The sequence below is a fragment of the Parambassis ranga genome, chromosome 3 (assembly GCF_900634625.1).
Source record: "Parambassis ranga chromosome 3, fParRan2.1, whole genome shotgun sequence".
NCBI lineage: Eukaryota > Metazoa > Chordata > Actinopteri > Ambassidae > Parambassis > Parambassis ranga.
In genome coordinates, this window is record NC_041024.1 from 9,728,364 (window position 1) to 9,740,852 (window position 12,489).

Sequence of the window (12,489 nt, forward strand, 5' to 3'; positions counted from 1 at the left end):
ATAGTGACCTAAAATATGGTGTAAAGCACAGATGTCTGATTAAAGGTGTTTTAATTAGCAAACTATGAAAAACAATATATTGATTAAACAGTGTGGTGTCTTTGGCCACAGGATAGGAGGTGAGGTAAGGAGATTTTCAGGCTTGTAATGACGCACCAGCTGTAAGGTTTGGAGTGGTTTGGGTGTGTAGGGTTGGAAGTTTTCGCTTTGGCTTTACGTTGTCAGAAACAGATGGAGCCAGAGACTATGTTTACCCTGGTCTCTCTGCTTTGATATGCAGATGGGAAGTTCACAGAGAATGAGTGATGCTCTAGTCTGGCGGTGCTGCGTTAGAGGCCAGAGTAAACACAGTCCTTAATGGACAGAAGAGGGGCACAGTGGCTCAGATACAAAGAAGGAACATATTGATTTACCCACGTCTTATTCCACTTTACCTCAATTTAGGGTCATGAGTTCGAAGGCTGGAAGTAATCAGACAGCGAGCTTAATAATGTCAATCTCTGAGGCACTCTCATATGGATGACTGTATGTGTAACTCTGAAAATGGCTTATTTGCTTCCTTAACATCAACTTATGGATTATTGTTCATTTTTTATGAAGTGCAGGACGAAATAATCACAAAAAAACCACATGAATTCTCAGATAATGTAATCACTTATCCTGCTGGTGGGTTGTTGGCCCTGCCTGAACATCTACCCTTGATTCAAGACAACATTTGCAGAGACATCTCTATTAGCTTCCCCCGCAATTCACTGCCTCCTTTTGAATATGGTGCTGTGACGAAAGGATGTGGAACAAATAGCATTAGCACTATGATGTTGCCTTATCTAGGTCATGATATAACCAGCCTATCTCTGAGTAATCCTCTTGTGGCTGACACTGAATGAAAGGAATAGAATAATAAAGCACTCGATTGAGATGTCAGAACAGTCTGGCAGAATGCTATTGGGGTGGAAAGCAGGGTTTGATAAGCGCTGATGCCTTTGTTTAGGCAGCTGGGAGGGAAAGATGGACGTGTTCAAGCTCTGCTCCTATTTGGGAGCGTTGGGGTTTTCCCTATTCTGTCTCTTCCTCTCTCTCTCTCTCTCTCTCTCTCTCTCCTCTTTCTCCCTCTTTTGCTCTTTCCCCATGCTGCCTCTCAGACAGCTTTGATCACAGTACCCTTTGAAGCAGTGTTCCAAAATGAAAACGAGGAGAAAGCAGAAGTCATCGCAAGTTCATGCCTAAACTTCCTGCAACTACTTGCAAAGTGCACGTCTTCATTACAGCACAGGTTCTATCAGACCTATGGAAATTATTGATGAGGGAAAAAAATAATTGTCCATAAATCATTAAAGCCATAAATCATTAATAATGAGATCATAACGTGACGTTACTCTCGACCACCTCTTTTAACCTAACGGTGATAAGGGTGCTGTTTGAGAATTCCACAGCAAAGCGTGCTTTAACCTGACGTTTCTGAACACAACAAAACAAACCATCACAGCATAGCCTCTGGTTCGCTACACTCCAGACACTGCTGCGTGCTTCTGAAAAGGGTGATTCTTAAAGACAGCCATTTTGGGAAATGCACTTGCAGTTTTTCGGGCTAACAGCGAGATGTTAAGATCGATGTTAGTGTTGTGTCCGTACGTCCCCTGCAGACAGAACCCAGGGCAACCTAACCTCACCAGAAAAGTAACAGTAGGAGCTGAATTTTTTAGTATTTATGTAACTGCCTGCAATCATTTGAACAAAGCTGCTCAAGATTTTTTTTTACAAAATATATAGTTTTTCTTTTCACACAGTCTTAACTTTATGTTTATATGTCCACTGCTGGGAGATCCCTCAGGAAAATTCTGCAATTTCAGACAACGCATGCAACTAAATAAGACACCAAATCTGAAAATCGCACATGACGAGTGAAAAGATAAATACTGACAACACTACCAGAAAAAGATACAACACAGGCAAAAATCACAGCGCAATGGCAATGTTTTCAAGGATTATATACTAGGATATCCAAGGACCTGGGATGTTGAAATAAATATTTTCATTACTACTGATCATTACAGCAGCTTTGTTAACCTGTAAGGTCCCTGGAAACATTTCCATCACATTTTTCAGTTTGGATGTGTTGCCAGTATTTGCTTGTTATGAGCACTTTCTGTGCTCTTTCTGTTGTATGAGTTAATATTTGTTGATAGTATTTGTTATTTGTTTTGCTTATTTGCTGGTGTTTGGTCTATTTGCTGTGCATTGAGCTCTCTCACTGCAGCAATGTCCCTAAAATCAGTAGTTTGATTACTTACTTTGATAATAAATCATTTTTTTAAGTACCAACTGACCAAATGTTGAAACATTGGTTGGAAACATCCTCATACATCTCATACATAATCATGTGGGAGAGAATTATGTATGATAACCAACACAGTCTGTGATAAGCGGAGGTGTGGCAGATGGTGTGATAAGTTTTTGTCCCAAGGTCTGACGGTCCAATTAGAACCATTACAACATTCATTACTACACAAACACACCTTCAATGTTCTGGTTATTTTCATGCATAATAAATGGTATCAGAATACACATATGCTGTATAATTACTACAATATTGCTTCGAGGCATCTATCTGCTTATGTTTGGTTGTTGTGCCGGTATGGCTTAAAACCAAAACAAACAAACAAACAACAAATGCCCATATCATCAGTGCCAAGTGGGTTACTGCTACAAGAGTTACTGACCCATTCATTGCAGCGGCTGCTAACATCCACTTGACACTGCTGCAACTACAGAGAGAAGCAACCACTGTCAACCCAAGCGGGAGGAATGGGGAGTATATAGATGTAGGACATACATGAGGGATACAACATGAGTCCTGCTCCTAAGCTGCCGTCTCATCAGTAATCTCGCCTGACAGGCTTCTGTGTTGTTTAACTTGAGATGATTGAGAGAGAGAGAAAGAGAAAAAGATAAATAAAAAGCAGATAAAAGAGACGAACATAAAAAAGAAAAATGACACCCGAGGAGCAAATAAAGGAGATATTACAGCCTGTCCTACATATCAGCTGTGCTAATGACTGCTGGAGTTCTCTCTGTAATACCCTGCGTAACCAGATCACCACAGGGGTACTACATGAATTTCACCCCAACCAGCTGAGACTGCTCTAAGTCTGCAAAATGTAGCAAGTAGCACAGAGTGCACTTCAATTGTAATCATGCAGTGTGGCTCAATTTAGCTCCTGCCTTAATTACAAGAGTACGTTTGAGGCTTGTAAATGAAAGAGAGGGGTGAGAGAGTTTGGAAAAAGACTAGGTGTGAGCTAAATTAGCTGTGAAACTAACAAATGAAGGCAATTAGCCAGATAGCCCCCAGTCTGTCTGCATAGTCTAATTGAGAAACCAGGCCAAAGACTATCTGGAGCAAGTCAACAGTTTCTTTAACTTTTTTTTTTAATCTGTTCAGCTGACAATGGGCCATTTTTACCTAACGCTGATACGACTAATTAACAAAGAGGAAAAATCCGTTTACGTAGGCATTGTGGAATTCATCAGTGCTTTGAGATTTAAAGTTTTTATATAAATGTTAAATGGTAAAATGTTACCATTTATCTTCACAGCAAGATACACATAAACACTACAAATCCAGCCCGAACAGCATGATATTACAATACATTGCTTTTACATCATAAAGTCCAGAGAGGTCCTCATGAGAGCAGAAGTAATGATTTTCAAATGTCACAAAACTCTGGGCGATATGCACAATCTCATCCTATTTGGATTGTTTATGATCTCATAGCAGAAATGGATGGCTTTGAGAGTGGGAGTGTGAATTAAAAATGAAGTAATGAAAGGAGAAGAACGACGGGGGAGTGAATAAGGAGCAAACAAAGTGCAAGTGAAAGAAGAGATGATGAAGAGGGGAGGTGGAGCTGAGAAAGGATGAAGGGAAATGTGGGTAGAAAGGATCAGACAAGGATGCAAGATAGAAGATGGGAGGGAGGGAACTAAGTTCTGTAAACTCCTGCAGATGGCTGGGGAGGCCCTGGAGATCTGTTAGTGTGATGCAATGCCTTCTCTTCTGTTCTCTCTTCTCTTGTCTTCTCTTCTCTTCTCCTCTTCTCTTCCTTGTTTCTTTGTTTTCCTGTCTGTGTCTGCACTTTTACTAAGGTGTACTGCTCTAAAATTAGCACACACACACACACCACACAAACACACACCAATAACATCTAAAGCAACTTCTTACCTCGGCAGTAACCATCCATCTCCTCGTGGCCGATGCTACAGACGCAGCGGCCCAGTGGTACCAGCCAGTCTCCATCAGCACCACAGTACAGTTTGGGTGTGTCCCTCTCTTCGGCGTTCTCCACACACGCGCCCCTCACTTCTACCAAAGAGGATGAGTCCATATGCGGCACCGTGTCAGGAAATGCAGCCAGGTTCCTTAAAGTTGATGGGCAGCGTTTGTAGAACACCTAATATGAAGAAGAAAAGCAGGATGTTGCAGTATTATGAAAGAAATTAAATTTCATTCAGTGAAGCTCATCCCAACATGCAGTCATTCACATACCTTGACAGACACAAGAGCAATACAAGCTCCCACGTCTTGGAAGGCCAAATAGAAACCCTTCATCGTCACTGGTCCCACCTCCCTGACCTCAGTGTTGAGGCGAAGAACACGATCTCCAAGGTCCGTCTGTGTAAAGCTTTCATCTGCTGCAATGGTGTCCACCTTAAAATCACCAACAGATACACTTCTGTAGAATGATACCAGCCGCACAGCAACCACCTATTTTTCAGTTCCACTGACTAACCTTAGCATAATCAGTAGGCCGAAACCGGGTGGCTGCAGGCAGTGGCTCATCTGTCTGCAGGTAAAACAGATTGAAGGTTTCCTTACAGGTCCCAGACACCCAAGGAATGGAGTTACAGTCTCTCAGGGTGAAACGTAGCTCCACATATACCTGAGTAAAAACACAGATGGATAATAATCATAATCACAGGAATAAACGGCATGCTGTCTTTACATTAATCCTGTTTGGATCATATTTCTTATAATAACATACATATTACTGTAACAATTAAGATTAATAATTAAGATATACATAATTAAACTGCAGAATAATCATAGCAGTGACCCACGGAGTAACTAACACAGAGAAAAAGACAGTCAAAAGGATAGGCAAGTCCATTAAAAATGTGTGATAAAATAAACATTTCTTCACTGAAAAGTAATTTAAAAATCTGACGGTCCAGCCAGATACAAGTTCTCCAGTCAATGTATAAAGAAGAAATCCTGCTCCATCGTTGATTTATTCTGAGCCACTCTGTATTGACTTTAATGGAAATAAGGCCCTCTACAAATTGCAGTATTATTATGTATTTTTTGTTCCTAGAATGTACATCTACCTGCCATTTTTCTTCTCTACTGTATATAGAGGATGGAATTCCCTCTGGGATTTTTTTTTCTCAACCTTGAGACAATGTCACAACCACAAACCTATCTTCACGTCCACTTATGATTCAGACAAGTGTTACTGTGTTGTGATGTGTGGTGCAGACCCGTTGTGCAGCTTGCCGCTGGATCCAGCCCGACCGCAGCCAGTTGTTCTGGTTTGGCTCCATTACGTGGCAAACCTGGAAGGTGTGAATAGGTCTGTTCTGCTCATCCATCTCTGTGATAGCATCCCACTGTAAGAAAAAGTAATAAAATAAAAATACAGGAAGCAAAAAGATTGAATATGACTACACAGTGAGCAATCCTTGAGTATAAAAAATAAGAATCATTTCAGTGTGTTGGTCCATAAGACTGCATCGCATATACTAATGTGACAGACTGTGTTTTGCGATCATAATGAATGCACCAAAGAATGATCTGGTTACAGAGCTGTTTCATAAAAATGTGGTCTGTCTTTTGCTTGAGGTGAAACTTAATTTCTATAGAAACATGACGTGTGAGAGACACCAACTTAGTTTTACCAATATTTTCAAGCTGTTGCATCAGCCAGACCCTCTCATTTGTCTGCTCCGCTTTAACGGTGTGATGATCAGAGCTTCAAAAGCCCTAACGTTTATTGACAGAACTTTTTTCTTACAGCTCCTGTGGTGTTACATGGGCAGGCGAGATTAGGCCGGTTATACACAACTGGATGTGTAATTAACTCGAGAGTATGAAAACATGAAGTCGCACTTTAACCCAGCTCTGTTTAGTCAAGGCCATGGGCGGAGAGATTAACATCATCCTAATTAGTACGTACGGAAGACGTGAAATGATTTTGAAGACTGAACTGAGACATGAGTCTGACATAGCTGACCAGACATGTTGTGAGTGTGTTCAGAAAAATGATCAAACACAGCTCCCCGTGTTAAGAGGCTTCAGACTCCAAGGGATGCTTCTCACAGTGGGTGTTCTGTCACTCTGGCAATCCCTCCAAAATACTCCCCTATGCAGTCTTTGGAGATTACACAAAATGAACCTGTTCTGTTGCTCCTGTGTGAGGGGTTCTGCTGAAAAACCCTTCAAATGCCATAAGTCATGTCAGCCTCAATGATTCTGCTCTGAAAATGCTGTATTTCCACAGTCAATCCCCTGACTTTGTACAAAGTTAAACAGAATTCCACTCAAGTGGAACCACTGCCCATGAACCCTCTTCTTGTAAAGGCCTCCTCTCTCCCAGTTTTCCTCAAGATGCAACAGACTGAAGCTTCCTCTGTGATTGCACACTATCATTTCTCGGTCACAGGCTGGAGCACGGAGGTCACAAGAAAGCACATGCAGCTAAAAAGAAAACTCTGTGACTGGTTATAGATTTCACACGCAGCCATGTTGGTACCTGCATTATGTTAATCTGTCCCTGTGATATCTGCAAAATGGGGTGTTAAGGAGGAAATTGTCCAGAGTTTACATGCTGATGATGAGTGTGAGTGTGATTCATACACTTTCTTTTCTCTAAAAGGACTGGTACAGACAATTGAAACAACAGAGGTAGAGCGTTCTCAAATATAAATTATTAAAAAGCACTTTAACCTTGACTGGAGTATGCAAAGCAATTAATCTTATATTAATTATCTATCTTATCTAAATAAGCTCTGGGTGACACCCATGGGCCAAATGATTCATCAATCATAATCACACTCTCTTTCATTTGGAACTCTGGCCTCCTAAACGTGTTGTGCTCATGCCTTTATGATGTTAAATTGACCCCGGGGTATCATCACAAATATCTCTATAGTCTGTCCCAACTAAGAAAAACATGAGACATGAGCCCCAGCCTCTGTGATGGCAGTCTAGTTTTGGGCAGAGACCATTTTGGATGTTTAGATGTCAGTTTGGGTGTCAATGGAAATCAGTCTAATCTGCCATATATCATTTGATCAGCTGCTTTAAATGTTGAATGTTAATCCCATGGCAATCCATCCAATAGTTGCAGAGATATTTCAAGCACAGCCACACTGGAATTGCTGCTAGCATGATTAATAATCAAAAAATCATACATACTGTATTTCACAAGTTTAGCTAACTGCTTCTGCAGAGCTTTGCCATTGAGCCTATCAGTTCTTATGCAAATGTGAATCTGCACTAGAGAGAAAATGCATTTTAAAACGGGAGTTTCTGCAACAGATTAACCGTGTGTTTTCCAGTGGCCTCCTTACAGAACTAGAAACAGAAACAAAGCACCCTTTAAAAAAAGAGGCTTTCTGGTTTGCATAAGATCAGCATTAAGTAATTGGAGTTCCATTATGCATACAAACAAGTGAAAATGGTGATTTGTCACTCTGTGTGCCTCAGTGTTCTAAAATGCACCCTTGGGATGTGGCATGGTTCAGAGCAGAGGAAACAAATGCAAAAACCCAAGTTTGAAAGATGAGCTGCAGCCCACGCTCTCTGAGGCAATCAGATATGCACCTACTAATCGCTCTGCCTATTAGTCCTGAGCTTAGCGGGCTGTAGCATATACCCAAACCAGGTTTTGAGTACAAGAAGGTGTAAAACTAATTAATGTACTAACGTTGCAACATGAGAGTGCAATGCCTTAAAAGTGCTTGCTGTTGAGTTTATGGCTGACCCTATGATGAAAAACTGATACTTGATACATGCTCCTGTGAAGCATCCTGTTATTGACTTTTGCTTGTTTGCGTGCACCTATCACAATGTTTGCAGCACAGCAATAAATGACTTTGTTGTCTGCATACAGATGGTTGTTTGAAGAGGATGGTGGGGAAGCCACAGAACACTTCATGATTATTGCTCATGGATGACAATTTACCACAAGAGTACTTGTTGAGACTTGAAGTAGACAGACCCACAGCAGCTGCTCAGGTTACAAAGTATTGCATGTGTGGAGCAATACTAGCCCAGAAATGCTGCGCAAATACAGCTAAACCCAAAAAAATGAAAATAATTTTCACATTAAATACACAAACAAAAACAACAAAATCAGCTATAAAATGTTTTGCATGTTTCATTTGGATGCTGAAGTGTCTACTTTCATCAGTTTTAACACCCTGTTTATGTTCCAGCACGCAGGGACAGCACAGAGCAGCTGGACTGAGCAACTACGCCACGTGCATGTAAATCCCTGTATGTCTACTCAGGTTAGTGCCACTGCATCCTACTTTAAATGTGTTGACAAACTGATGATGCCAGCTTGTAACAGCTACACACAGACTTCATTAAGACACACTTTCAGCCTTTTCATGATGCCAGAGCATTGTGCAGAGATGCTCAGACACTGTAATATTGCTTTGACATTTCTTCTTTTTTTCAAGCAGCCTAAGATGCTAATAAAGTTTTTCTTTGCTGAAAAAAGTATTTGGTGCAACCCCCCAGATATGAAGATCATCTTTCACATCAGCAGATGGCTGCACAGCATGCAAATAAAACTTTCCTGTATCTACCTTCAAACTTCATTAATGATATTTTATATTTAATGTACATCAATGTACAAGTTTTTAGAGCCAGCGTTCAATTAAGTGGTTAAGTACTTAATTAAGCTACATAATTAAATATATATTCTAGATTTATTTTCTAATAATATTCTCTGCACTTATACAACCAGAACTTTAGATTTATTTCATCTGAAGTTGGTTTTACTACTTTTCTTCCTCCAGTTTTCTTTCCTCAGCTACACCTGACTCAAATGTTATTAGAATGGTGATGGCAATGTAAAAAAGGAAAGTAAAAGTGTTAATTAATCACTTTAACATGTTCATCACTGAGCACTTTTGCATTTAGCCTCAAGTTTCAACCTAAAATATTGACAATATGAATCATTCCTGCTTTAATATCTCAATCATACGTTAGTATAGGTTTACACCATCTAAAATACATAGCACATTTGTTTGATAATCACCTACTCTAGAAATGACACATGGTTACATTTATATCATACATATCATATACCAGACCTCTCAGAGCTCTGACCACGGGACTGACATAATCTCCAAAGTCTGCAAGAAGAAGGTCAGAACCCTGCAGTGCTCTGTTACCCAGGACTACGGACCATTGTAAGCATCATTATTGGTTCCTTAGTCACGCACAGTTAGTGTTTAGGTTAAGGTTTTACAAAAGAGAGCTAGGTTTAGTTACAGATTGGCTTATAAACCGAGGTTTTCATTACATTAAACATTTTATGAGGCAAAATCTTCCCATCTGCTGCTGCCATTTTGGGCTACCATAGTGATAAGTCCCTTCAAAACAAACAAACAAAACAACATTCGACACGCACTAGCTACAGACAACAATAACAGCAGATACAGATACAGCAGTAGTTTTCAACACTGAGATATCAACCTTATGCTTTTTTATGGTAATGACAGGCAGCATGGTTCAACTTGGACCATGGACAGACTGCAGATAAACCTTCCTTCTTTTCTTTGCAAATAGAATGACCTAAGATCAAAGGAGTACATGAGAGTGTCCAACTGAGACTGTCTTAAAAAAGCCTCCACTGGGTTCATTCTTTCATTCACACCCTCAGACACTACACACCTGGTGTAACCACATATACATACTAAAAGCACCACCTAAGGCTGATTGGACAGACACACATTAGACATGTGGACTATCACTATTATATCAGTCACTTTGAGGTAGCACTGACGCTGACCACACTGTGGGCCAAACTCCTCATGTCTTTATCAGCTACAAGTACTGTACGCCCAACGCTGTTTACAAATACTAGATGCTTGTAACCTCAGCAGATTGTTTCCCAATCAAGGAATGTGAGCTTTGATGCAGTGGGGCCTAACAGCTTGTTTCAGAAAGACCACATTTTAAACGTGCAACTCTCTGCTGCTAGAATTGCAGAATAAAAAAACACAGAGCTGGAAAAAACATAAGCGGACCCCCGTGATGAAAAATATTTTGGGTTCTAGCTGTCATATGCAGAGGAACATGTTTCCTTTTTCTTAGTGTCATGCTTTTATTTATTCTTTTTCAAACAGTTTCTGCACAGGTGAGTATGTGAGTGACTTTGGCTTTAGTGACCTTTGGACAAAAATGTCCTCTATTCAAAACACAGTGACAAGAAATCAATGTGATTAGCATGTTCAGCAGAGAAAAGACCCCCTTTCAGGTGAAATTCTAGTCCGAGTGTAAATATTTCATGTCAGTATGTATTGAGATGTTAAGAGTGTAAAGAAAACACAAACTGTATAGACAGATAGTGCTGATGACGGTGGAGGCACTCAACCTGAGGAGGAGAGGTGTGAGGTTTTGATTAAAATAAGGCGATTTGTCATTGTCAGACTAAAGGGGAAGAGAGAGAGAGGGGTGTTATGAAAATATCATTAAATCTCTGTAGTTTAGATGAATTATTGATTTGATGTGGATCTAGGTGGAGGCGTTCTGCTGTGTTTTTTGTTCAACCAATTAATGGCGTTATTGTTGGTCCCAATAGCAGCTGTTTAGGCTGTGTGAAAGGGAGGAGAAGCTTTTTCAGTATTGGTATTTTGGCCCTGAAAATAACTCAGTATTGTATTGCTATTTATTGGTTTTGCTCCACAGGATTTATTACACTTTTAATAATAGCCCGAAAGCACAAACATTCCCGACTACACCTTGCATCTCAAATTAGAGACAACATCATGAAAAAAAATTATTGTTATTGCTGATGTCTGCTCGGTCGCAGATGAAATATTTGTAAGAATGACATCTACTGGGTTTCACCTTCTGGCTTATCCCTGTGAGAATTATATGCCACAATTAAATTTGTTTAATCTCTTGATATTTTAAAAGGCTTGTATTCATTGCACATAAACATCGTCGTATTCGTTGTATAAAAACAAACACATGCAGGGAGAACCAGAGACTATTGAATCAAAGCTGCTAGTGCTTCAGGAGTTTTATTAGCATCCCTTAAATCTCAGAAATGCTCTCACTTTACTTCCAAAGTGCTGTGCGTGCATTCTTACACATATTATTTTTGATGGTTAATGTGACTTTTATGTATTAAATGCTTAGTGTGATTTCATTTACGAATAGAGGTGCAAGACGAAGGACATAACCAGAGAGAGGATCTGAAATCTAGCAAAGTCATTAAGGACAAATTCAATCTACATGGAATTTTGTGCACATTGACTTAGTAGCAGAGGAGTATTGTTTTTGACAGTGTGTTGCAAATATTATACATTACAATACATTTTCTCTCCAAAACCAAACATTTATTTCTTGGTCTTATATAAAATTGTGCAACAAGTCAATGGATAACATATACGGACACTTTGCTATTGAGTGTTTTCCTGTACCTCACACCAAAACAATCTGGATGGATAACAGCACTGCATGAAGCACTGCAAAAGGAAAATATGAATAATGGATTTGGTGGTGAGCTATCTCTTTAAGTATCTATACGTATAATATAAGCATCTAAATTTCTACTTATAATTATGATTAGACATAAATGATAACCTTCATGTTTAAAGGGAGCTTTTCTTAAAGTAACTTAGCTTGCCTCTTTGTGATGAAGTAACACTGTGGCTCAACAATGACAGCCAAAAGCTATTCAAGATCATCGTGGTTGTGTAACAACCAAAACTTATGCAATGGTTCTTTTGGGAGCTGATACAAACTTTTGACTTAGTGATAAAAATATCATTTTACCATTACCATTGTCTGAATGAACTGAGTCATCCCAGCAGGATAAACCTAAATCGTGCGTACACCAACACATCTCAAAAAATCTTTTGCTCACACTTAGTCATGTCTTATTTAAAAAAAACATGTAAGCACTGATCGTGCTTTAAGTTATTTGCTTTGACAAGATACACTTCCAGTTGTGAAGGATTTTACTCTTGCTCCTAAAGTGGTTTGAATGTGTGTTTTGTATGCTGCTTTGAATAAAATCATCTGTCAAATGAATGTAATGTGATTACTGCAGGGAGACGTGCACTCAGCAATCATAAATCCTAAAGTTGCGGAGGGTGTTTATACACCACAGTATTCCCATGTCTTTCTGAAAAAACCTATTTTCTTTGTGAAGAATCTGCATTCAGAGCTCCAACATGGACACA

General features: G+C 39.6%; 1 protein-coding gene across 1 annotated transcript in view; it reads right to left on the reverse strand.

Moving 5' to 3' along the window:
- The window catches only part of LOC114433699 (ephrin type-A receptor 6-like), a 38,033-nt gene that overhangs the window by 18,719 nt on the left and 6,825 nt on the right, over positions 1 to 12,489 (reverse strand). The window contains exons 3-6 of the mRNA XM_028402350.1: positions 5,539 to 5,667; positions 4,791 to 4,940; positions 4,547 to 4,708; positions 4,223 to 4,451 (exon numbers count right to left, since the gene is read on the reverse strand). Of these exons, the coding sequence (XP_028258151.1) occupies positions 4,223 to 4,451; positions 4,547 to 4,708; positions 4,791 to 4,940; positions 5,539 to 5,667 (670 nt within the window). The remainder of the gene's footprint in view (positions 1 to 4,222; positions 4,452 to 4,546; positions 4,709 to 4,790; positions 4,941 to 5,538; positions 5,668 to 12,489) is intronic.